Source organism: Budorcas taxicolor, chromosome 11, assembly GCF_023091745.1.
Source record: "Budorcas taxicolor isolate Tak-1 chromosome 11, Takin1.1, whole genome shotgun sequence".
In the NCBI taxonomy this organism is placed as follows: Eukaryota; Metazoa; Chordata; class Mammalia; order Artiodactyla; family Bovidae; genus Budorcas; species Budorcas taxicolor.
In genome coordinates this window covers 162,489,353-162,514,508 of record NC_068920.1, presented here as the reverse complement: position 1 = coordinate 162,514,508, position 25,156 = coordinate 162,489,353, and the positions used below count along the sequence as shown (strand labels likewise).

Below are 25,156 nucleotides of genomic sequence, written 5' to 3'. Positions count from 1 at the left end.
ACCCTGCACCCCCTACTGGTCCCTGTCAGGCCCTTGATTCCTGGGCTCAGGAGATGGGTGGATGGGGCCCCTGGCTACCCAGGCTCCTGCCGCCTTGGCCTCCATACAACCCACATTTCACCGTTTCACCACGAAGGTTACATCAGGCTCTGTAATAAAATGGTGACGAGTGGCAGGGGGATGGGGGGGGCCCTCCGGGGGTGGGTGACCCCCTCCCAGGTGTCTCAGAATGTGCTGCAGCAGATTCTGGAAAGTTCTGTTCACAACTCAGTCTCCTTACCTCAAGTCACCCTGTCACCTCGTCTTTGTAAGAATATCCACCCACAGCCTCAGCTTCCCACCCAAGGCACAGCAGTAGCAGCCCCTGCCTTGCCCCCAAACAAATAGTCAGGCAGGTGGGAGAGGAGCTGGTGTGCTTGCCCAGGAGGCTGTGCGGGGGTCAGTGAGGGGCCCGGCTGGCCTGGACTGGCAGCAGGCACAAAGCTGGAGCTGCCGCCCGGCTGATGGCCCCTCCCGGCTGGCGCAGCGGCTGGCCGGCGCAGGACCGCACCCTCCCCGCACCCGGGCGCTCACTTGGCCCGCATGAGGTCCTGATCCTTGAGCGCGGAGCCCTGGAGGTAGATGACCCGCTGGGACCACAGGGGGATCTGCAGGACCCTGCGAACCTGGATGTCCATCTCCGTGGGGCACAGGATGACGACGTAGTAGTCCTGCAGGTAGGGCACCGTCAGCCCCCTGGCAAGCTCGCCGGCTCCCTGCCCACCCTGCCTTCCTACTGTTTTCACCTCCGTATAGCCTCTCAGGACCCTCGGCCTTCTCTGTGACGGCAGGAAGGAAAGGCAGGACGCCACAGACCCACCCCCTACAATGTGGAAGACCATCCAGACTCCCCCCCACAGGCAGGGAAACAGAGGCCCCGATGGCTCAGGGGGTTCTGGGTCCGGATGGGGCTGTGGGCGGGGCCTCAGCGCAGCTGTGGGTGGGACCATGGGCGGGGCCTCAGCGCAGCCGTGGGTGGGGCCGTGGGCGGGGCCTCACCTGCAGCAGGGTGGGGCCATGGGCGGGGCCTCACCTGCAACCGTGGATGCGCGTAGAACTCGTTCAGAAAGTCCATGAGCAGGTCGATCTTGAGGGAGCTCACGCACAGGATCACATGCTTCTCCGTCTGGGCCCGGTGGCGGCTGTAGTTGCCCCCCGACTTCTGCCGCTCCATCCACAGGTAGACGAGTTCCTCAAACTGCAGGTAAAGCGTGTGAGCGCCAGGTGGCCTGGGGCTCCAGGAACTGCGACAGCACAGGGCAGGGCAAGAAGGCTGATAGCCAGCCCGTGCCGGGCGCGAAGGTTGGAGACCAGAGCAGGCCAGAGGAGGCAGGGCGAGAATGGAGCCCCGTCCCGAGCATGTCCCAGAAGGCCTTGGATATTTGTGGCACAGGTAACCCAAGGGGCCAGGTGGGGGCACAGTGGATGGTCCGGCCCGTGTGCGGGGGTAGCAGATATGCGGCAGGTCCAGCTCCCGGCCCCAGATGGCCAACTGATCGTTAGTGGATGCTAAAGCATGTACTCTGGACATCCAGGTAACTACATGACCTTTGGGTCTCTGTCCACACCTGAGACACATTTGGAGAGACCTGGATGTGTCTTAGGGAATTCTCAGCCACAGAATTAGGAACCCAGACTTCCCATGTGGAAGGAACACTTTGAGTACTGTGGTTCTGAGCCCAAGTCAAGGTTGTGGGTGATTCGAGGCAGCAGCCTGCATCTACTCTGGCCCACACCTCCTGACTATGAGCTTTGCGTGTTAGGAATCCTTTTTAAAAATAGGACGATGACAGAGACATAGAGATGGGCGGGATGAGGGGGATGCCAGGGCCCTTCGGAGCTGTCCGCGGTGCTGACCCCCCCAGGGCTTCCCTCTACAGTCTGATTCCACGTCTGTAGGTGACAGCCAGGTCCCATGAAAGTCTCTGACTGTTTTCAGCCCAAGCACTGAGGTCGTTCATTTTTCCCACGTGATTTAAAATCAGTGCCAGCAGCCACCTCCACTCACGCTCACCTGCTCTGGTCGATGTACTATATTTAGGTTGAGATCATCTCATTGAATTTATTGAGTACCTATTAGGTTCTACTAACAAGACCCTATGGCCTTGAAGCACAGAACTGGGTCCTGCTGGGAGGGGCCAGAGACTCCAGGATGATCCCTGAGACCTGTGCAGTCGGGGCTCTGACGGCAGACGCTTGGGTTCCAGCCCCACGTGGCACAGGTGCGCAGCTCTTCTCCAAAGTGGCCTGACAGTGCCTGTCTCCCAGGGCTGCAGCGAGGGGCAAATGGCCTAGTTGTAAAGGACCCAACAATGACCCCTGAAATCCTGTCCACCCAGAACCTCTGAATGTGACCTTATGTGGAATAGGATCTTTGCAGAGGTAATGCATTAAGATGAGATCAGACAGAATTAGTGAAGTGAAAGTTACTCAGTCGTGTCCGACTCTCTGTGATCCCATGGACTATACAATCTATGGAATTCTCCAGGCCAGAATACTGGAGTGGGTAGCCTTTCCCTTCTCCCAACCCAGGATCTTCCCAACCCAGGAATCGAACTGGGGTCTCCTGCATTGCAGGGGGTTCTTGACCACTGAGCCAGTGGAGAAGCCCGTAAGAGATTAAATTCCTCTGGTTCGAGCCCCCAGCCTTCATTTGTGGGGGGGCTTTGTTCCAACAGCTACAGGAAGCACCACGTGACGACTCAGCCCCGAGCGGGGGGGATGTTGTCAGCTGTTGTCATTGTTACTCTGGGAGGGACATTTACCGGTGGGCGTTTTCACTGTCATCATCTCTAAGGACACTAACTGGTGAACGTGGTTTAAGGAAGAATGAAGGACAGGGGCTTCCCTGACGATCCAGTGGCTAAGACTCCAAGCTCCCAGTGCAGAGGGCCTGGGTTTGATCCCTGGTCAGGGAACTAGATCCCACATGCCACAGCTAAAGATCCTGCAAGTCACAATGAAGATCGAAGAGCCCACAAGCTGCAACTAAGGCCCGGTGCAGGCAAATAAAGAAATAGTAAATAAAAAAAGAAGAACGCCGGATGGTGACTGGGACCATCCTTTTTCATCACTGATAGAGGGTGACACTGGCTTTCCTGGCAGGTACAGGGCACTCTGGATTGGCGGAAGTGGGGAAGGTGTCAGCTGGGGCTGGGGTTCTGAGCTATTGGGTGGGGGTGGGAATGGGGGTGAGGAGTTGAGCTTAAAGTCAGCAGAGGACCCCTGGGTCGACTGGGCCCTGCTGTAGCCACAGTTAGGTGCCTCCCCTGCCCCCATCTCCCCAAACCCCAAGTGTCCACCACGAGGTCTGTCTCCCTACAGTCTGTCCTGATCCTTCCCTGGACCTTTTCCTGCCCTCTTAAGGGCTGCAGGGGGCAGTGCCTACAGCTGCCTGGCCCCGCTCTGGGCCTCTACCTTTTATCTAAACACAGGTGGAGTCCCGCACTGCCCCCACAGTGCTCAGCTGGCAGGTCGGCCTTGGTGACAGGTGACAGGAGACAGGAAGCAGCTGCTGCTGCACCGGCTGAGCGCTCCTGACTCCCAGCCTGAGGGAGACCCCGGCAGCCCCTCCTGCTGCACACTCGGCAAAGGTCCTGGGGAGCCGTCTGAGAGCGCCACTCCCCGCCCCGTCCTGACGCAGCAGCCTCACTGATTACAGACCCCACCAGGAAGCCATGTCCCCCACCCCCGTCGGCGCTGCTCCTGGGCGGGGCTCACCTGCAGCGGGAGCACCACCAGGGCCACGCAGATCATGATGACCACCAGCAGCTGGGACGGCCAGATCTTGGGCGTCACGTCCCCATAGCCCACGGTGGAGAAGGTGACGATGCAGAAGTAGAAGGACGTCAGGAGGGACAGGTTGTCGCCCGCGCGCTCCAGGTGCTGGATGCCGCAGGTCCTAGAGCCGGGGAGGGGCGGCGGTGGGGCCTCGGCCACCCGGCTCCCAGAATGAGGCTCTGCCTGCCCGCAGCTCCTTGTCATTTGTCACCCACACGGCCCTCAGCCCGGGCCTGAGTCCAGCCGGGCGCTTCCCAACCCCGGCCTACAGAGCTGGCACACCCAGCACTTCCCTCCTACCTGACCTTCCTTTCTGGCCCTGAGGCTCCTTTGAGGCCCTTGGAAAACTGGGCACGAGCGTGGACATAGCACTGCGTGGGCTCAGTGTGAGCTTGAGGTCCGAGGGGGCGGATGTGGCCACGCAGGCTGTGAGCCCCACCTGCCACCCACCTCAGAGCCTCATCCTCACCCAGGGGTCAGACGGCATGGGGCACACGCAGCCCCCTGCCCAGCACAGAGCTGGACAGTCCTCCTTGCCACTCCAGTGGCCCCACGTCCTGTCCCCAGGCTGGGAGGTGCTGCTGGCAGGGCTTGGGGAGCCCACAGTACACACACGGGACAGCACTCAGGGACCCTCCCCAGGGTGGACGCTCTGGCTGCAGGGAGGGGGTGGGCTGAATCACCCTGGAGTTTCCCACCCTGCAGACACCCCAGCCTGCTCCACTCAGGTCTGTGTGTTTTTTCGGTGGGGGGTAGGGAGGGTAGGAGGCACGTGGCCTTGGGGCCTCCCCTGTCCTGGCCTGGGGCAGGCATGCAGGGGGACGGGGTCTCCCCTTCAGGCCCCCACCTCTCACTCTGGCGGCTCCCATACCTTATTCTCAGCTGGGCCTTGAGCCCAGGGTCCCCACCCGGCCGAGAGCCAGTGCCCCTCCCCCACATCCTGGACCCTGGAGGAGCTGGACTTGGGCAGCTCTGGTCTGGAACGTGGGCCCTGAACTGCCTCCTGGCCCTCCATCCCGGTCGGGCCGCCTCCTGCCACTCTGAGGCCCGCCCGGCCTGTTGGATGCAAGGGCCCAGGTCTACCTGGGATGGGCGGGCGGCCGCTTGCAGGGACTCACCCCGTGAAGACCAGGCACAGCAGGGTGCAGAAGAGGATAAGGACCTGGTTGAACATGGCCGACTGCGAGCGCAGGATGGCGCGGTGGAAGTCATTCTGCGGGACGGGACACGGTGCCATCAGCAGCTCAGCCTGGGCTGGAGCCCACGGCCCTTCCCGCCGCAGGTCCCGGACACACACAGGTGAGCGAACAGGGGAAGGACTCCATGTGACCTCAGCTCTCTGGCTCCCTGCCATATATAGGCCAGAGGCCGTGATCTCAGCCCCGACCCCTCCCTTTGCAGCTGGGATGGGGTGAGCCAAGGCCTGGGCTGGTGGGTGTGTGGCGGGGGGCGCCCTGGGAGGAAATGGTCCTTGCTCAGCACAGGGGCTGCCATGACCCGGGGTCCTGGGGCCCACCCTCTCTCCTGTGCATGTTCACCCTCTTCCTCCCCCAGCCATGATTCCGGGGTCAGGGACAGGCCTGAGTGACTGTCCCCGGGGCATCAGGGATGGGGCTCCGGCCGGTCAGGAAGGAGGCGTGAGGGCCTCTTCTGGTGACAGGCACGTGTCCGCCGGTCACCGGCCTGGGCACCAAGGGAGCAGGCCAGCTCCCCTGGGCCAGGACCAGGGCATGGCAAGCAGTGCCCAGGGGTCCTGGGAAACCTCACAAAGCTGAGGCAGTGGTGGGGGTGGGGGGCAGGGAGTGGCTTACGATCATATTCTCCAGGGCGTGCTTGGCCAGCCAGCAGTTCAGAAACACAGGGATGAACAGGTTCCGCAGCGGCGGCCAGAATATCTGCGGAGGAGACGGGTCAGGGGGCAGGGGTCGCGGTGGCCCCTGCCTCGGCTGGCGGCTCACCCACCGTGATGATGAAGGGCAGTGTGTTGATCATCTCCAGGATGAAGGACACGCGGAAGATCTGCTCCCAGATGTTGCCCTGGGGAGCCAAGGGGGTGGGCTTCAGAGTGGGTGGAGAGGAGGGGGCACCGGGGTGGGGCGGGGGCTGAGGAGAGAGACAAACTGAGCCAGTGGGAAGTCAAGGGGTGAGACCGAGGGCTGAGGGAAGGGGTGCAAGGGGCTGGAGGAGGGGGCTGGTGGAGGGTGTCAGTGGCGGGGTCCTCCGGGGCAGGGCCAGGCCTGGGGGCACTCACTTTGTAGCTGAGGTAAATGAGAAGCATGGTCTCCAGGAAGCTGATGATGGCCACGATGACCTGAGGTAGGGCGATAACGGAGCCTCTGAGCAGGGCCAGGTGGGCAGCAGGGCCCACCCAGAGCCGTGCGCCCCCACACCCCACTCACCTGAATGGCCCACAGAGCCACCTTCCTCTCCACCCACAGGATGGGGGCCCTGAGGAGAGAGGGAGGTGAGCCCCAGGCTGGGGGTCCCCAGCCATATGGGCCTCCGCCGATCCCAGGCTGCTCCTTGAGCTGGACAGTGGGCGGCAGCCTTGCCCTCAAGGGGCTGAGAGCAGGAGGGGAGGGGGGCTTCCTCTAGAAAGGAGGCCTCGGGCAGGGGCCTGTGAGACCAGGGCCTGAGCAAGGCTGCTCTGGGGACAGGCCTGGCGGCCCCAGGTGGCTACTGTTTCTCATCCAGGTTCCTGTGCCTCTGCACGGGGACTGTGCTGGTCATCCAAGCTCTCGGGTTTCCTGACCTCAGGTCCTTCCTTGACTATAACCCACGTAGCTTCCTTGAGGAGAGTGACATAGGGGAGGGGGTGTTCCTGCCCAGACGCAGCCTCTGGACAAAGGTTGGGGTGAGACCAGCATGAGGGGCCAGATGGCTGAGCTCTGCGCCGACCCTGCCCACCCTCCCCAGGCTCAGGTGGCCAAGGCCTGACCCTTGGGGGCCCTTGCTGCAGCCGGGGTGTCAGGCAGTGACTTTCTCCACCGAGGGACAGAGACTGAAATCCCCAGGCCTTCCTTTGGGCGGGAGTCGGGCTGGGCTCAGAAGCTGTCCTACCCACACTGGGCCAGAAAGGAAGGGCTTCCAGGGCCAGATGTGAAGGGAGGGGCTGGCGTGTCCCTACGTGTCCCTGCGATCCTAACCCTCTTGCCTCCCAGGGACAGGTGACTGGGCTGGGAACAGTGGCCAGGGCCTGGCAGATCCATCCTGCTGCTGTGGAGGGCCACGACTGACCTGCAAGGCTGGGCCAGGGTGCCAGGGGAGCGGTGTGAGTGAGACAGTAAGGCCGAGAGTGGGGCTGTGGGTTTGGGGAGGCTGGAAGGGAGACGCCTCCATCAGGGCCAAGGCCCTGGAGCTCGTCCTAGCCTCCGGCCCAGGCGCCCCCGCTGCTCTGGGGTCAATTCTCACTGCCTGAATGCGGCACCTGCTCTCTTTGGCCAAAGGCTCATGAATTGCAGAGGCAGCAGCCGACCCTCCCTGTCTGTCTCCTCTCACCCAGGGCGCCTGGGGCTGGAGGGCATCACAGAAGGGCGCTGGGCCAAGCTGGCTCCTGGTGACACCCGCTGTCACCCTTAGGTTGCCCCCAGGGTCTTGGGCTGTACCCCGTGGGGCCAGCCCAGTGTTGTTACTGCTCAGCCAGGTCCTGAGGATCCCAGGAGGCTCTCTGGCTGTGACTGGGCATCTGTCCCGGGGGCCCGGGCAGTGTCACCCTCTGGCCACCCCGCCCTGCCCCGGACCTCTGAGCAGGAACTGGGAGGCACACTCACCAGTTGATCTCGGAGGACGACTCGTTGAAGGTGTAATTCTGCTTCGGGCAGCCCCAGCTGTGGAGAGACAGAGCTGGCCCCCACAGCCCTCCCAGCACTGCCCCCCAAAGGGACCAGACCCTTCCAGGATTGCCACGGGCTCAGGGCGTTTGGGCGGCACTCTCCCCAACCTAGGGCCAGGCCCTACATCTCAGATGGGTGTCTGAATTCTAACACTCAGGGACAAAAGCCTGCTTCCACCCCGTAGAGGCTGTATGGAGGGTCTCCGAGGAGGGGGGTCTCTGAGGAGGAGGGGCAGGGGGAGGGGCGGGGGAGGGTCTCTGAGGAGGAGGAGCAGGGGGAGGGTATCTGAGGAGGAGGCTCTCTGAGGAGGAGGGCAGGGATCAAGATCATCCCCAAGGAAAAGAAATGCAAAAAGGCAAAATGGTTGTCTGAAGAGGCCTTACAAAAAGCTAAGAAGAGATTCGAAAGGCAAAGGAGAAAAGGAAAGATATACCCATTTGAATGCAGAGTTCCAAAGAACAAAAAGGAGAGATAAGAAAGCCTTTTTCAGGGATCAATGCAAAGAAATAGAAGAAAACAATAGAATGGGAAAGACTAGAGATCTCTTCAAGAAAATTACAGACACTGAGGGAACATTTCATGCAAAGATGGGCTCAATAAAGGACAGAAATGGTATGGACTTAACAGAGGCAGAAGATATTAAGAAGAGGTGGCAAAAATACACAGAAGAACTGTACAAAAAAATCTTCATGACCCAGATAATCACGATGGTGTGATCATTCACCTAGAGCCAGACATCCTGGAATGTGAAGTCAAGTGGGCCTTAGGAACATCACTACGAACAAAGCTAGTGGAGGTGATGGAATTCTAGTTGAGCTATTTCAAATCCTGAAAGATGATGCTGTGAAAGTACTGCACTCAATATGTCAGCAAATTTGGAAAACTCAGCAGTGGCCACAGGACTGGAAAAGGTCAGTTTTCATTCCAATCCCAAAGAAAGGCAATGCCAAAGAATGCTCAAACTACCACACAATTGCACTCATCTCACACGCTAGTAAAGTAATGCTCAAAATTCTCCAAGCCAGGCTTCGACAGTACGTGAACCGTGAACTTCCAGATGTTCAAGCTGGATTTAGAAAAGGCGGAGGAACGAGAGATCAAATTGCCAACATCCACTGGATCGTTGAAAAAGCAAGAGAATTCTAGAAAAACATCTACTTCTGCTTTATTGGCTATGCCAAAGCTTTTGACTGTGTTCAGTTTAGTCACTCAGTCATTTGACTGTATGGACCCCAACAAACTCTGGAAAATTCTGAAAGAGATGGGAATATCAGACCACCTGACCTGCCTCTTGAGAAACCTGTATGCAGGTCAGGAAGCAACAGTTAGAACTGGATATGGAACAACAGACTGGTTCCAAATAGGGAAAGGAACATGTCAAGGCTGTGTATTGTCACCCTGTTTATTTAACTTATATGCAGAGGACATCATGAGAAACACTGGGCTGGATGAAGCACAAGCTGGAGTCAACATCGCCGGGAGAAACATCAATAACTTCAGATATGCAAATGACACCACCCTTAGAGTTAGAAAGCAAACTGAAGAGTCTATTAATGAAAGTGAAAGAGGAGACCAAAAAAGGTGGCTTAAAACTCAACATTCAGAAAACTAAGATCATTGCATCCGGTCCCATCACTTCATGGCAAATAGATGGAGAAACAGTGGAAACAGTGTCAGACTTTATTTTGGGGGGCTCCAGAATCACTGCAGATGGTGACTGCCGCCATGAAATTAAAAGACGCTTGCTCCTTGGAAGAAAAGTTATGACCGACCTAGGCAGCATGTTAAAAAGCAGAGACATTACTTTGCCAACAAAGGTCCATCTGGTCAAAGCTATGGTTTTTCCAGCAGTCATGTATGGATGTGAGAGTTGAACTATAAAGAAGGCTGAGGGCCAAAGCATTGATGCTTTTGAGCTGTGTTGTTGGAGAAGACTCTTCAGAGTCCCTTTGCAAGGAGATCCAACCAGTCCATCCTAAAGGAAATCAGTCCTGAATATTCACTGGAAGGACTGATGCTGAAGCTGAAACGCCAGTACTTTGGCCACCTCATGCCAAGAGCTGACTAATTAGAAAAGACCCTGATGTTGGGAAAGATTGAAGGCAGGAGGAGGAAGGGACAACAAAGGATGAGATGGTTGGATGGCATCACCTACTCAATGGACATAAGTTTGAGTAAACTCCGGGAGTTGGCGATGGACAGGGAGGCCTGGCATGCTGCAGTCCATGGGGTTGTCCTAAAAGAGTCTGAGAGGCTGAACTGAACTGAACTGAGGAGGGTCTCTGAGAAGGAGGGTCTCTGAGAAGGAGCAGCAGAGGGGGGTCTCTGAGGGGCAGGGCCTCTGAGGGGGCGGGTCTCTGAGGGGGAGGTCTCTGAGGGGGAGGGTCTCTGAGGGGGAGGGTCTCTGAGGGGGCGGGCCCCTGAGGGGGCGGGTCTCTGAGGAGGAGGAGGGGAGGGGCAGGGGGAGAGGCCAGCCGGGTAGGCGAACACCAGCGGGGAGCCCGGGAGGGGGCTAGGGGCTCCACCTGGGCTTGCGGCAGGGGAAGGGCTGTGCGCGGCCAGAGACGGACCTGGAGCCCTCAGGCCCTCCCGGAGGCCAGAACTGCCGAAACGAGGCTGGACAGTGTGTGTGCGACACGGAGAGAAAGCCACGCTCCTGCCCAGTGTGCTAAGAAGCAGGTTCCCTAAGTCACTCCTGAGGAGGAGCTTCCCCAAGCCACTGGGTCGCCCCGCACTGGGAAGGGGGCAGGGGCCTGGCTGCCATGCTAGCTCTGCCCCAGATTACAGCCAAAGCCAGGTCGCCGAGCTACAGGACCTAACTATCAGGGAGTCCCACGGTGGCAGGTGGCTCCCTCCTCTTTTTTCAATTGGTCCATTTCCTCCTGCACCTGAGTCTGTTGTTGCAAACTCAGTACCTATAGGAGTCATGAGCCACCCTTCCATCCATCCACCACCCACCCACGCAGCCATCCTATCCATCTGACCCATCCATCCATCCATCCACATCCAGTGTCCTTACATCACCCACGATCCACCCTTCTATCCATTCATCCATCCGGCCTCCATCCATCCACCATCATCTGTCCACCCCCACCCCATCCATCCGTTCGTCCATCTTCCATCCATCCACCCTCCACCACCCATCCATCCACCATCATCCATCCACACACTACCCACCCATCCACTCTACCCACGCCTCTCCCAGCCACCATCCGTCCGTGTGCTCTCCCACCCACCCACCACGTGCCAGGTGCTGTGCGATGAATACAACAGACCTGGTCCCCCTGGGGGTGTAAAGCCAGGTGCCTCGATGTCTCTGGAGGTGGGAGAAGGTGAGATGAACACAGAAAAGTACTCTCAACGTCAGTTAGAGCCCTTCTCAAACCACCACGGTGGGACCTGCCCTCCCACACTCTGGATGAAGACGAGGTCTGTTCTCAGGAGCAGGTGAAAGAGTCTGGCCTGGCGACCCGCCCCACTGCACGTGGGGGTGGGGAAGATGCAAGCTTGCACAGCGACCTTTCACCCCTGCCTCCTTCCCAACTCAGCCAGCAGGAGCCCAGTGGCCAGGCCCTATCCTCCAGTGAGGAGGGGTAGGATCTGTCTGAGCAGCTGGGGAGACAAGTGACTGACCACATCCTGACTGCAGGGCCCTCAGCCTCTGGACACCCACCCTTAGGGTGAGTGGCAGAACATTTGAGAAAGTCCCCTGCCCACGAGCCCAGAGACCGAGCAGAAGAGGAACATATAAGAAGGAAAGGGTTTCAGACAAACCCCGAGATGCCAACGGCAGGACACCTGCAGCGGGGCTGACGCCTGAAGATGAAGAGCTCTTGGAAATCACAAAACACGGGAGCAGAAGTGAAAACCTCAGCTAGAGGGCTGGAGAGGAAGCCAAGGAAACCCCCAGAAAGAGGAGAAACAGGAGAGAGGACCACTCCAGAACCTTCTGGAACCCCAATCTGGGTATGAGGGAGTCAAGAGAGGCTCCCAGGGCAGATGGGAACCCAGCTGCAGACGAGCCCAGCCCTGCGTGCCCCCAGCTCAGTGTCCACCAGGACCAACGTGGTGCTGAGAAGGGATCACGCCAGGCGTCCCTGAGACGTGACAGACATGGGCACAGAGAGCCAGCCCCACCAGCTTCCAGGGCAGAGAACTGCTTCCCACCAGCAGCGCGAGCAGGAGCGCGGGGCCCTCTGGACAACATGAGACAGGAAGCACCTCGTCCAGCTGTGGGCTCTTAGGCATCCGCTCAGGAGGCGCGGGCACTGTGCCCATGGCCCTGCTGGGAAGCCTCACAGCAGGTGTTCCATGTAAATAAGGGAGAGGCCCCAGGGCTGGGAGGGGCAGGGGGAACCAGGGGCGCCCAGGGAAAGGGGCTCACCTCCTCTCCCCACTGAGGCCTGCTACCCCCACCCACCCAGGAGGAGCTGGGGGAGCCAGAGCCCCGTACCGAGACCCCCGGGCGCCCCTGGGCAGGCAGGGAGGGAGTACCCCAGACCCTCCAGGAGGGCTCTGTCCGGGTGCAGCTGCACGTGCAGCCACCGTCCATGGCAAGGACACCCAGTGTCAGCGCCAGCCTGAGGGCTGTGTCCCAGCCATGGCTCTTGGCGGCGGGGCCTGGGGAGGTCCCACACACAGACCCCTGTGCAAACCCCATCAGCCTCTGTCACGGCACCGGGAAGGCCCAGCCCCCGGCCCGCAGGTCACCCACCATCCGATCCCCAGGGCTGGGTCGTCCAGCAGGACGCGGACAACGTACAGCAGGCAGGTCAGCAGCTTCAGGGAGAAGTTGAACAGCCGGATCCTCAGGCCTGTGGGTGAGGGTGGGTGGGGCAGGCAGTGGTCAGGGCTCCTGGAGCGGCTGGGACTCTGCACCTGGGCTGCTGTACCTGGCTGTCCTGACCAACACTGACCAGGTGGCTCTGCGTTGAGGGGGCTCTGCCAGGCCGGCCTCCGAGAGGCTCCATGCCCTCCTGCCTCATGGATGAGGTGCAGAGTGTCCCTGAGCTGCTGGCCCTGGGGGTGGGCCTGGGGCTTGGGGGAGCAACCTACAGATCTATGGAACAGAACCCATAGGCACACCTCCGCACCCCATCCTGCAGCCCAGGTGGCCAGCCTCCTGCTGGGAAGGCAGGTGGAGGGAGCCCACAGGGCAAAGGGGAGGGCCACACAGTGGTGCCAGGGAGCCCCGTCAGGTGAGGGGCTGAGCTGTGCCCCTGGTGGCCGTGGCTAGCCCTGCCTCCAGGAGGGGCGCAGCTCCCCAGGGTCCTGGCATCTCCCACCCTGGAAGGTGGCAAGGAGACAAGGAGCATGCCCATCACCCCGCCCGCTCCAACAGAGGCCCCTCTGCCCTGCGCCCCCAACAGAACCCACTCACTGGATCTTTGGTTTTTGATGAAGAACAGCTTAAGCCTCTCCTTGAAAGTGTTCTCGTTGACGTAGAACTCCACCTGGACCCTGGGGGGCAGGAAGGTGTGGGCTTGGGGTCAGGGGGCTCCAGCCCAAAGCCCCACATTCCCACGTGTCCCCAGCAGACCTGCTGGCTGGTTGCCTCCCTCCCAGAGCCCAGGGCCCTCCAGGCCCTGCAGACGCGCACTCATGGCCCCCAGCCTGGGCCATCATGGCAGCTGCCAGGACTACAGGTGGCCTGAGTGGCTGGCCCTTGGCTCAAAACACACCATATGCTTTGCACAGAATGTTCCAGAAGCTGATGGCCAGGTGCTTTTCTGGGGGCCCCTGGTGGCTGTGCCTAGAAGCACGCTGTAGCCTGTGGGATGGTCAGGGCTGACAGGGGCCCCTCTCCAGCCGAGGCTGTTGCCCTGGACAATCCTCAGACACCCTGAGCCCCTGGGTGGGCACCCAGCCTCCGGGGAACAGACCTCACAAACTGGCAGGAGCAGCCTGTTGATTGAGGAGGCAAATGGGGGAAGGGCCATCTGGTCACCCAGAGTGAGATGGGGCCTGGGAGGATGGGCCGCTGCCCACACCTTAGGTGCAGGCCCGCTGTGGCCGGCTGGGGCATCGTGTTCCACCATAGTGAGAACTCTGGTATTGACAGCAGGCAGGACGGCCACAGCCCTGCCGCCAGGTTCTTGCGCAGGAAGGGTCTAGCATTGCCTTCCTCCCGGAAGTGGGTCTGGGGCTGGGACCACCTTGCTCTGGGCTGGCACCTGCTGGCCCCCACACGGCCTCCATTCCAGGCTGCCTCAGCTGCAACGGAGGCTGGTCTCAGGACCTCAGAGTGGCCTGCTGGCATCACTGCCATTCCCTGCCCCCTGACCAGACAGAGGCACCGGTAGCCTGGGATTTGGGGTGAGGCTTTGTGCCAGGAAGGCCTGGTCCAAATTACCCAGATGTCAGGTGTAGGCGAGCCAATCCACCCCCAGAGATGTTGTGGAGGTGGGACAAAGCCATCAGGTGAGGCAGCGGCTCACCCACGGCTCTGTGTGATGGTCATGACACACAGAGAGAGGAGGCAGGGACATCCAGCACCCTGGAGGCAGAGTTGTGCTGCCCACGGAATCCTGGAGGGCTGCATGGAGGAGGTGGCGGTTGAGCAGCTGGGATGCAGGACAGTGGTCCACAGGCAGAGGTGAGGGGCACGCTGGCCCCAGTCCCTGCTCCCCATTCTTGCCCCCATTCAGAGCAGGGGCTCTGAACATCCTCCCCCTCTGGCCAGGCTCCAGCTCTGATCAATGCAGAAATTAATGCCGCTGTCACCTTGAAAGTTTCGTGACACCGCTCTGCCAGGGGCTGGCAACCCCATCATCTTTGAGAAGTGTTTAAAATATTCATTGCTCCCCAAAGTCTGTTTGACCCAAAGCATGTGAAACAGACCTGATGTTCTGGCAGCAGCCGTCTGCACCCGCCCAGGTGGTGGACCCGAGGGAGGGGCTGTGGGCAGAGCCCCAGCACCTTCCTGACCTTTGCAGACTGGGGGGGCCCGGCCTGACCACAGCGGCCACCCCTGGTCACAGGGCTCAAGAAGGGCCCAGGGGGAGGGACAGTGGTGTGGGCCTCCCCACTCTCAGGGCAGGATGCAGTGTGGTCAGCGGGGCAGCAGGACAGGCCTCCTGCAGAGCAGGGTCCAAGCCCAGAGCACCCCCTGGACACTGCGCACCCCAGCACATCTCTGTTAGCCCGCTGTGAGAGGGGATGGGCCCGTGCCGCCGGTGCGCCCGATGGTACACCCCAGCCCGCACACCTCTGTGTACCCCACTGTCCGCTGTTCCCAAGCACATTCACTGTACGTCACAGCCCAGCGTACTCCTCACGAATGTGAGTCACTCAGTCGTGTCTGACCCTTTCCAACCCCATGGACTGTAGCCTACCAGGCTCCTCTGTCCAAGGAATTCTCCAGGCAAGAACACTGGAGTGGGTTGCCATGCCCTCCTCCAGGGGATCATCCTGTCTCAGGGAGCGATCCCGGGTCTCCTGCACTGCCGGCGGCTTCCGTACCATCTGAGCCACCGGGGCACTGCTGGCGGCTTCTGTACCATCTGAGCCACCGGGGAAGCCTGCATGGCTCCTGGTACATCCCTGAGCATGCCACTGTGCCCTGTGTGCCCCAGCGTAGAGCACACCCAGCACACCCCACTGTGCATGGCACCCTCGTGCACCCAGTGCGCCCCAGCACAGGGCACTGTGCCTCGCACGGCTCGCCGTACACTGTACTCCAGTACCTCTCTGCACGCCCCATTGCACCCCAGTGTACCCCCCTAGACCTGAACCCAGCCTCTTCTGGAGGTGCTGCCTGGGGCCAGGTCAGTGGAGCTCCCGAGGGTCCCTGGGGGGAGCTGGTCAAAAGCCTTCTCTGTGAAGGAGGGGCTCAGACAACCCGAGCTGGGCTGGGGCCAGGTCAGGGGCAGACACCCCTGAGTGGTGCCCACATGTTCCAAGGGACCACATGCCCCCTCACTCTCCTGCCTGCACAGCGAAGCCTCAAGGAGGGGTCTCCCCGCTCATGCCCTCCACTTGGGCACCCCCCCCCCCGAAAGTCCCTGCCCAGTCAGGATAGTTGATCTGGGACCAGTTACTCCTAGCAATTAGTAGACTAGGAACTGCTCCTAGTAACTGATGTGGACAAGAGACCCACATCACCTGTCAATCCCCTCGCCCAGGCAGCTGTGGACACCGACAGGCCTGGTCTGGGAATCTGAGCCTGGGTGCTGGGGAAAGCCACATAGCCGCCTCCACTGTTTTTCTTCTTCTTTTTATTTTGGCTGCACCGTGTGGCATGGGGGATCTTCCCTGAGCAAGGATCGAACCTGTGCCCCTTGCACTAGAAGCATGCATCTTAACCACTGGACTGCCAGGGAAGTCTGTTGCCTCCACGAGCTGTGGCTGCCCACTTCTCCCACCACAGAACGCAAGTTGCAAGCTTTCCCTTTAACCTGAAGTTTAAGGCGGTGGGTGTAATTCAGCTGAGGGCGTGCTCTTGGCTCAGCAAGGCTCCTGAAGGAAATGGCCACCCCGGGGGGCATGGGCCATCTGGCCTGACAGACAGAGCCCTGATCCTCACCTGCCTGGCCTCACCTGCCTGAGCCACAGCTGCCTCACCTGGGGAACAGGCAGTGACAGGAACCGCCTGCCCCGGGCATCCTGAGGGTGCCTGGCAGGGCTGCTGCAACTGTGGAGAAATCAAAACAGTCTCCTCTATTCCTTGGGTTCTCCCCTGAAAAGTCAGGCTCTGCTGTGCTTAGTTGCTCAGTCATGTCCAACTCTTTGTGGCCCCATGGACTGCAGCCCGCCAGGCTCCTCTGTCCATGCGATTCTCTAGGCAAGAATACCAGAGTGGGTTGCCATGCCCTCCTCCAGGGGATCTTCCCCACCCAAGGACTGAACCTAGGTCTCCTGCATTGCAGGGAGATTCTTTACCAACTGAGCCACCAGGGAAGCCCCCAAATCCAGCTAATCGTTGGTTTTCAGAGGAGGACTAAGTGAGAGAGGACCCCCACCCTTGGCCCTGCCCTGCCACCCTCTCTCAGTGGTGCCAGCGATCAGGGCTGGTTTTGTTGAGACCGACTCTGGCCGACACCTATCACTCACATCACCCAGAGAAGATGGCGCTGTGCTATAAGCCCATGTGTGTGGCCGCAGGTGGCACGTGGTGGATGCCCACCAGCTGTGGCTCGAGGCCCCTTGGTGGCCCCATGGTGGAGCTGGCTGCCAAACCCGTGGGATGCTGCTCTGAGGGGAGGGCTGGGCAGGGGCTAGGAGCTGGGACATGACTAAGAGCTCACACAGCGACGGCCCTGTTAACAAGCTCAAGAGCCCTGGGCAGGGGCAGACGAGGCGTCCACCCCCTATATGCCTGCTCCTGTTCAGCCACTCATTCCTTCAGTGGGCGGCCAGCGGGGAGGGCTGGGCACAGCAGAGGGGCCACTGCTGCTTAGCCCAGGGCGCAGGAAGGTGTCAAGCCCTCGGCAGGCCTAGTTATGGAGCCCTGAGGCTTCCGGGACCCCGCCTCAGAAGGGCCCTGGGGCACCCCCTGGAGTTAGGCCATGAGCCCCAGGCCAAACCCACACCCGTCCCGGGACAGTCCTCAGCCCTGGTCTGTCTGTCCTGCTCGGAGTCAGCAGCTCTCTGACTGTGAGGACAGGGACTCAGGCTGGGCAGCTCAAGAGCCATGCCCCCAGCCCCTCACTGGGCCTCTCAGGGGGCTCCTGCCAGCCTCGTGCCCACACGCATGGGAATGGAAGCCCACCCAGGCTGGGTGCTGGCTCACGTCACCCAGTGGGTTGAAAGACATGGGCCTTCAGGCTCCCCCCGGAGCCCAGGGCTCTCAAGTTTCGGGTGCCAGCAGTCAGCTCTGGCCCATCCCCACATGGCTTGCATTCTAGTGGCCCAGGCCCAGGCCCAGGCTGGTGTGCAGGGTCTTGTCCACACTGGATGGACTGGAGGGGGCCCCCTTGTGCCAGCAAAGTGGCTCGAACCCCACCTACCCCACCCCACGCCCGGAGGGGACCTGCCAGGCGCAGCAGGTGGAGGACGCTGCCGCCCTCCCTGGTTGACTGGGGGGCTGACTGGTGGGCTGACCAGCAGGCTGGGGAGTGGCCTTCCAGGGATTGCTGGCAGGCGGTTCTGGCACAGATGGCCTGTGCCGGGAAGCTGCAAACGCAGGGCCAGGCGGCCGGCCCTGGTGGGAGGGTGGCCAGACACCAGGCACATGGCCGTGGGCAGGCCCACCCGCCTGGCTGTGACAGCCGTGCACTCACATGGGGCCGAGGTCCGGCGGCCTCCTTCCTGGAGGCCTGCTGCGGGCTGGTGGATGTCCAGCAGGTTCCCGGGAGCTCTAGGCAGGAGGCCGAGGAGCCCGCGGGCAAGACAGAAGAGCAGAGACTGGGCCCAAGCGCCAACTCCGAGGCTGGCTATTCTGAGACTGAGCAGAACCTGTGACCTGCCCAGGGGCCTAGGCGGGACAGACACGTGGCCAGCTCCGCTCCAGCTCCTGGGCTGGACCGGCAAGGAGCCAGGCTGGTCCGGTTTGGGGGCGGGGCCGTTGAGCTGACGGTGGCGCTGGGACCACTCTGCCCCCGCCACACCCAGCCCCGTTGCAGATTTGCCAGTGGGGGCGACGGGGGGACACGGGGCTCTGCTGTAGCCCTCCACCCACCCACCACTGCACAGGCTGGGGCACAGGCCAGCCTGCGGCCACAGGCCTCCTTTCTGCCAGTTGCCCCTCCCGGGGTCTGGGATGCCAAGAAAAGCGAGGGCTCCAAGCTGCCAGGCAGAGTGGGCAGCGACCTCTCAAAGTAACAGTGTTGTCCTGGGCCTCCCCAGTACTGGCCTCGCACCTTGGCTGGGTCAGGGCCCCGACAAGCCTCCTTGGGCCTCCAAGGGCCCAGGGATATTTGACCTGCTGGTGACCACGCAGCTCTGGGGCAGAGGACCACAGCCTCAGCCCCTTGGGCAGCTGCAACTGTCCACTCCCCCCTCACCCCGCCAACGGCCTGGGACCTGCCCCAGGGAGCTGGCGGAGGCACCTTCCCCCTCTCTGGTTACCCGCTGCACCACGGCTGGGGGACGGAGGCCCAGGGCTGGCCTGGGTAATGATGCCTGAGCCTCGGGCTGCAGGAGGAAGTGTGGAGAAGCCCCGAGTGGGTGATGGTGGCCGCTGCCAATGGTGTTAATTAACGAAAGGATAATCAGGCCCCGTGTGGTGGCCAATCTAGACGCCCTGGGCGTGAGCAGGTGAGGGGCTCCTTCCCGTGAATATGCCCGGCGGAGGTGCTGAGGGGTTTGGGTCCCAGACCTCAAAGGGCCCTCTGCAGCCCTAACTGAAGCCAGGAAAAGCCTGGAGGGGCTCCCCGGCGGGCTAGCTGGGCCAGGCGCCTGGAGTTCTGGATCTGCACAGGTGGCCGCAGTGGGCTGAAGCCTTCGTTCCCAGCAGTCACCTGCTTGCCTGACCCCACACCAGTACCATAGTGGGGTCCTCATCCCTTCCTAAGGGCTGTCGTCACCACCGTGGGGCTCTGGACACCCCATTTCCCACTCCCAGGCTCCTTCCCAGAGAGCCACGCCACGTTCTGCCCCCAGCCTCAGCCCCACTCAAGGTCCAGCAGTCCTGGCCGTGCCCTGCTCGGGCCCGGCTGCAGGACAGATGGTGCTGGGCGCAGCAGACCCTCCCCCTGGGCAGTCACAGCCCAAGCCCCTTCCCCCAGGGTCTGCTCGGGGCCAGGAGGACACCTGTGAACCAAGCACTTACTGAGACACAGAGGAGTCCAGGCTAAACTCTTCCATGTGAAGCCTGAGGGCGGAATGGAGCAGACACGTCAATGCAGACAGCGGACGGATGGACAGATGGGGGAGCCTGGGCTCCCAGACACAGAGGGAGGACTCGGGCATGGGCCGAGGGGAGCAGGGCACGCCCACGCGCACACCCCCTGGCCCCCTGAGCGCCCCAGAAGCAGCACGGTGCCTGTGGCAGCGCGGGTACATGCGCCCCGCCCCCACCCCGGCGGGACAGGGTGACCCTCCCAGCGGAGGGCACGCAGGACGGGCCCTGCCTGCAGCCAGGCGAGTGGCTGGACAGCAGGTTCAGGAGTGCCCACCGCTCTGCTCTGCACTGAGACTGCCCCAGGCCCCTGTGACCCCGGGGTCCAGGAAGGAGCAGGTCAGCCCCCCTCGACACCCAGGAAGCTGATGGCAGCGAGGGGCGCCCCCCACACAGGAGCCACCAGCTGGACATGACAGTTGGTCTCCTTGTTGTCAAGCCTGCCCACCTCTCCTCGATGCCCCTGCCCTCTACAGGCCCTGGGGCCACCCCACTGCCCTGTCCCCTCGGCTTCCTGGTGACAAGGCAGTCCGATGCTTCTTAGGGACCCCCAGGGGCACCCCCTCTCCTGGGCCAGCAACACATACCTGTTGCCCTTGAGGCTGCCTTGGCCTAGGGTTTTTCCAGACTGGCTGCAGCCAGAGAACACCGAGGTGGGTGTGGCCTGCGCTAACTCGAGACTGGGAGGGAGAAGCTGGTGGGAGCATCAGGAGCTGGGTGGGGGGGGCACAGAGGGCCTGCTCTTTGTTGGTGTCCCTCCCATCTGCCCCAGCATCTCCAGCTTCATGGGGCCTCTCCTTCAATCCTTAAAGCAAACATCTTCCAGAAGAGGAAACCAAGGTTCAGAGAGGACCGCTCCTTCCCAAGGCCACAGGCAGGGAGGAGGGAGCCAGCCTGCTTTGCCTTGTATAGGGCTCTCTGGGTGGCGCCCCAGCCTGTAGCTCTGGGTGCCCCGCAGGTGGGCCGCGTGCTGGCTGGGCCTGCAGAGAGCAGGGGGCGCCTGGGCTTCACTGAGTCTGGGGTCTCTGGGAGCTTCTGACAGGTTCTGCTTAGTTGTCGTCAATCCAGACCCCGCCCCCCCACCGCCCCCGAGGCTGTAGTCTCCCATCCATCTCCTCTCCCCCGTCCCCCACTTGCTCTGGTCATAGCAGTGCTGTGGTCCACAGCGTGTGTGCCCTCAGTCGGGTTTGTGCTTTGTCTTCATGTCTCATTAAATGGTGTTTTTCCCCCATAGCAGTAAGTTGAATTGGTGTATCACTATGCAGTTACAGGAGAAGGCAACGGCAACCCACTCCAGTACTCTTGCCTGGAAAATCCCATGGATGGAGGAGCCTGGTAGGCTGCAGTCCACGGGGTCGCACAGAGCCGGGCACGACTGAAGCGACTTAGCAGCATGTTTATCCAGCTCAGATCCCCTCTGGCCCAGGCACTGCCTGAGTGCTGAGTTGGGTGACAGCTGCTCCCCCGGGGGCGGGAGCCTGGTAGGGCCACAGCCTGTCCCGGCGTCAGGTCAGGGCGGACCAGGAGGAACTCGCTGGGAGCAGGTCGGGGATGGGGGATGGGAGAGAGGCTGGGTTCCTGGCCAGGGGGTGGGGGGCACATGAAGGTGTGGGTCTTCAGGGGTGGAGGGGGGCCCCAGGGTGAGGACTCCTGGGAAAAACCCGGCGGGGGGGAGGGAGGGAGACTTGGGCGGGCCAGTGGGAGGCCAGCCACAGGCGAGGGATCCGGGAGGAACAGCAGGAGAGCAGGGTGGCACCAAGCTCAGAGCACAAGGGGCAGGTGGGCTCAGCACCCAGAGCAAAGTGCTCAGCCGGCCCTGGGCTGGCCAAGGTGCTGTTTCCTGCAGCGCTCACTCTCCCTGCCTGCCGCAGCCCCCACCGTCCACAGAAGCCCCCAGGGCCCCGCACACAGAGGTGGCCCTGGAGCCCCCAGGCCTGTCCTAGGTGGGAGCCAGGCTCAGAGGGGCCGTCCTGAGTTCGGGGTTGGCGGGCGGTGGGGGGGGCTGGCGTGTGTACGGTTGCCCTCAGCAGCCACTCACTGCAGCTGCCCCAGGGGTCTCCAGCTGATTCTGACCCCGCCCAGGCCCTGCACCACCTGCGTGGGCTCTGCCTGACTCCACCCCACGCCCCAAGACCCCACCCCTCCTTTCTGCCCTTCACGAAGAGCCCCCGGGCTAGAGTTTTGCCTTTGTCTCCAACCCTTCCTTCAGCCCAGCTCTGAGCGAGTGCCTTCCTTGGCTGCCCCTCCTGGTAAGGGTCCTGGGTTGGCGAGCCCTGCCCCTGAAGCTGCCCTGGGCGAGGCGCAGACAGCCCCAAGGTCCCGCTCACAGGCCTCCCCTGCTGGCGGCCCCTCACTCCTTGCCCAGGTCCTCCTGTGCCTCCCCTGCCTTCCCCTCCCTGGACCCTCTTGCCCTCTTTCTGCCCTGGGGCTCCCTTGACCTCTGCGAGCAGCCTCCAGTGGGAGCTCAGAGCTCATCCTGGCCTCTGCTGCCCACTGTTCCCCTTGCCCATGTTCCCCCCTCCACGGAGTCCAGGAGAAGGGTGGCAGGGTGGCAGGGGCAGGCGGTGGGGGGCGATCTGGGCAGGGCGTTGGGAGCTGGCCCCTCCCTGTGGCTCAGTCCCCTGGGGGCAGTGGAGACCCCTGCCTCTGCCGTGCTACCTCCCCAGCAGTGGTGAGGCCTCCAGGAGGCTCTGGGCCTCCCTGGGGAGGGCTGAGGCCTGGCTGGCTCCAGACACTGCACGCAGGTTGGGGCAGGAGCTACAGCCACTGGCTCCTCCAGCAGAGGGCACCCACCTGCCTGCTCTGGTCTTTGCAGAATTGAAACCCTGCAAGTCCTCGTCTGCTCCGGAACCTGCCATGGCTCCCCACTGCTTCCGTCTGGAGCAAACTCCACAGCGTGCACCTAATGCTTCCGGAGACGAGCTGCAGGCACCAGCCCCCAGTGCTGCCGGGCTGGCTATGCAGTTGCTCTGAGGACCCTGCCCCTCAGGGGCAGCTTGGGGACCCAGCCAGGCTGCTCACACGAAGGGTCTGTGCAGGACTGGGGGTGGCAGGGGTGGGAGTGAGGGGAGGGCTTCCTGGAGGAGGTGTCCCCGCCAGCGCAGCTCCCGTGCTGCACTGCGGGTTCAGATGCAGCTTGGACAGGACCTGCCATCCCTGCGTCCCTGCAGGAACAGGGACAGCGGGAAGCCAGTCATTTGCAGGGGCCAGGCTGCCGGTAACCAGAGCCTCTGGGCTCACTGCTTCCTACAGCCTCCAGGAAGGGAACGGAGAAGAGAGGAATCTGGTCTCCAGGGCCTTGGCCAGCACTTGCCTCCCTCCTGCCCAGGGGCTGCCCATTAGCTGTATGAGTCCACCAGGAGTGCCCGTTAGAGCACTTAGTCTCCTGCCTTAGCAGTCTCCTCCGGCAAATGGGAATGACCGCGGGGCAGCTGCCCTCTAGGGGCGTGCCAAGGGGCAGGAGATGGGTGCGAGAGTGCGGAGGGTCCAGAGGGCCTGTGGTCAGTGGCGGGGGGCGGGGGGGAGGCTCCCCAGGCACCCGTGCTCTGCCATCTGCCAGGCTGAGTCTCTGCCAACGCCTCCCCCCAACCCTCACATGGCACCACACCCCAGCACCCCAGGCTTTGGCCTTGGCTGTCTCCTCTGCCCGGAAGCCCCTGCCCATCTCCCGGTGCTCCGCCTGCAGGGCCAGTGCCCCAGGAAGCCTCCCCTCTCCTTGTCCCAGCCCAGCCCACACAGGTTTTCGTGCCCACGACGTGTGCCCACATTGGGGGGTCTGATTCATCACAGTTTCCCCCGCAGCATCTAGAAGGGCTCCTGGCACAGGAGAGATGATGGCTAAGAGTTAGTGCTGCAGGCTGAGCCTCAGTGTCCTCATCAGTGAAATGGGGGTGTCATGCTGTGCCCATGCTCGAGGAGGGGCTGGAGGGGGTCGGCAGGACCCTGCCGGGCCGGGAGAACAAGCCTCCTGCACCTTGACTGCCACGAACTCCAGGCACCAGCCCCAGGGAGCCTGAGTCCCCAGCCTGCGCCCCAGCTCCCATCTGCTCTGCGGCTGCCCTGGGCCTCACACTGCTTACCTCTGGAGCGGGACACAGACGCTGGCCCTGCCTCACCCCAAGTGGCTGCTAGGGACCAACATGAGTGTAGCCTCCAGCGGGACAGGGCTTGGGGCAGGGGTCAGCAGGTCCCCACCTCCTTTCTCTCCTCCGATTTCACCTGCAGGCCCACTGCTCAGCCTCTCAGAGCAGGAGGGAGCAGGGGTCCCACAGGCAGACGGGAGACACAACGGGCGGGGCGCTTGGGAGGGGGTCCCCAGGGGAGACCCGGCCGTCCCTCCCCTCCCCGGGGCTGCAAGCAACGCGGCAGGTGCAGCGGAGCGGAGCCCGTGCAGGATGCGAGCGCAGAGAGCAAAGCCCCTCCCGGCGGCGCCCCGCGCCCCCGCCCCTACCTCTGGCCCACGTCGCTGCCCACGGAGCCCCCGCCGCGGGCCGGCAGCAGCGGGCTGAGCCCGTGCGGCTCCTCAGGGGCCGAGGCGCCGGCCGGGGTGCCCCCAGGGCCCGCCTTGCCCTCGGACGGCGAGCGCGGCAGCTTGGCCCGCGCCATCCTGCCGGAGCGCACGGCGGCGGCGGCGGGAGGCGGGGGCGGAACGGGCGCTACCATCTCCGCGCGCCTCCCCGCGCTCCCCGCGCCGCCGCCGCAGTGGAACGGCCGAGGGGGCGCTGGGATGCTGGGGGGCGGTCGAGCTCCTTCCCGCCGCCACCGGGGGCGCCCAGGCTCGGCCCCCTCCCCATCCCCGGAGCTCAGAGGGCGCCTCACGTGGGAGCGGGGCGTCTCGGCGCCCCGGGCTGCGAGGGGCCTGCCTTCCCACGGAAGGAGTAGTAACAGTCACGCTGGCCCGCACGGCGCGGGAGGAGGGGAGGAAGAGTAGCGCGGTGGCAGCTGTGGCTCTTGGCCGGTCACCTCCGCAGGCGGGGGCTGCTGGAGCCGGGGACCCCAGGCGGCCTGTGGGTCCTGGGGACCCGGAGCCACGCGCACCTCCCAGCTTCCACCCCTGGTCGGGTGGGCCCGCCCAGCCCCACGGTCGAGATGGGGGACGCCACTGTCTGTCTTCCCTCCCGCAAGCACTCAGGGGCCGCCGCTGCCCCCCACCTCCTCCCCCAAAGCGTCCCAGGGAGTTCACGAGGCCCTCCTTTACCTGTGTCTGCACTCGAGGCTCCATTCGGAGCGGGACATGGGATCCCGGAAGCGGAGGAGGCAGCTAACAGTCCCGGAGCCCGGTCTGCGACGGACCCCCTCCCTGCCCGGTGTGCTCGGACCATCTCACGCAATAGATAGCTTGAGGAAGTGTGCAGATTTCTGTCCGTTTGCAAAGGGGGAAACCGAGGCGCTGAGGGAGGAAGTGGCTTCCGCTGGAGACCAGACAGGAAGGCAGGGAGAGGCCTCCCAGCTGACGGAGCCTCTGCTCCCTGTTGCCACATTATGTGGCTTTCCTGCCCAATTCCTTCCATTTTTGCAGACCAGGGAGGCCCGGGACTGGGGGGGGGGGTAGAGGTGACTCGCCCAGGTGTTGGTGCTGGGAGGACCCAGGCTGTGGCCTGGCTGCCCTGGAGCCCAGCTGGGTGCAGGGTGCTCAGAGGACAGCTGTGCAGGTTGTCCCCAGGGGGCTCCAGGCCCTCCCGTCTGGTCCAAGCCCTGATGCCAGACCGGAGGCTCCAACTTGGCC

The 25,156-nt window shown here is 62.6% G+C and overlaps 1 protein-coding gene across 1 annotated transcript in view; it reads right to left on the bottom strand.

Moving 5' to 3' along the window:
* KCNT1 (potassium sodium-activated channel subfamily T member 1) overlaps positions 1-24,036 on the bottom strand; it is a 43,213-nt gene extending 19,177 nt beyond the window's left edge. Inside the window, exons 1-13 of the mRNA XM_052647753.1 lie at positions 23,882-24,036; positions 19,363-19,404; positions 13,033-13,112; positions 12,367-12,466; positions 7,590-7,646; positions 6,219-6,267; positions 6,071-6,130; positions 5,782-5,856; positions 5,631-5,714; positions 4,938-5,032; positions 3,760-3,940; positions 1,073-1,237; positions 574-710 (exon numbers count right to left, since the gene is read on the bottom strand). Coding sequence (XP_052503713.1) covers positions 574-710; positions 1,073-1,237; positions 3,760-3,940; positions 4,938-5,032; positions 5,631-5,714; positions 5,782-5,856; positions 6,071-6,130; positions 6,219-6,267; positions 7,590-7,646; positions 12,367-12,466; positions 13,033-13,112; positions 19,363-19,404; positions 23,882-24,036 — 1,280 coding nt within the window. The remainder of the gene's footprint in view (positions 1-573; positions 711-1,072; positions 1,238-3,759; positions 3,941-4,937; positions 5,033-5,630; positions 5,715-5,781; positions 5,857-6,070; positions 6,131-6,218; positions 6,268-7,589; positions 7,647-12,366; positions 12,467-13,032; positions 13,113-19,362; positions 19,405-23,881) is intronic.
* Between the last annotated feature and the right edge of the window lie 1,120 nt (positions 24,037-25,156).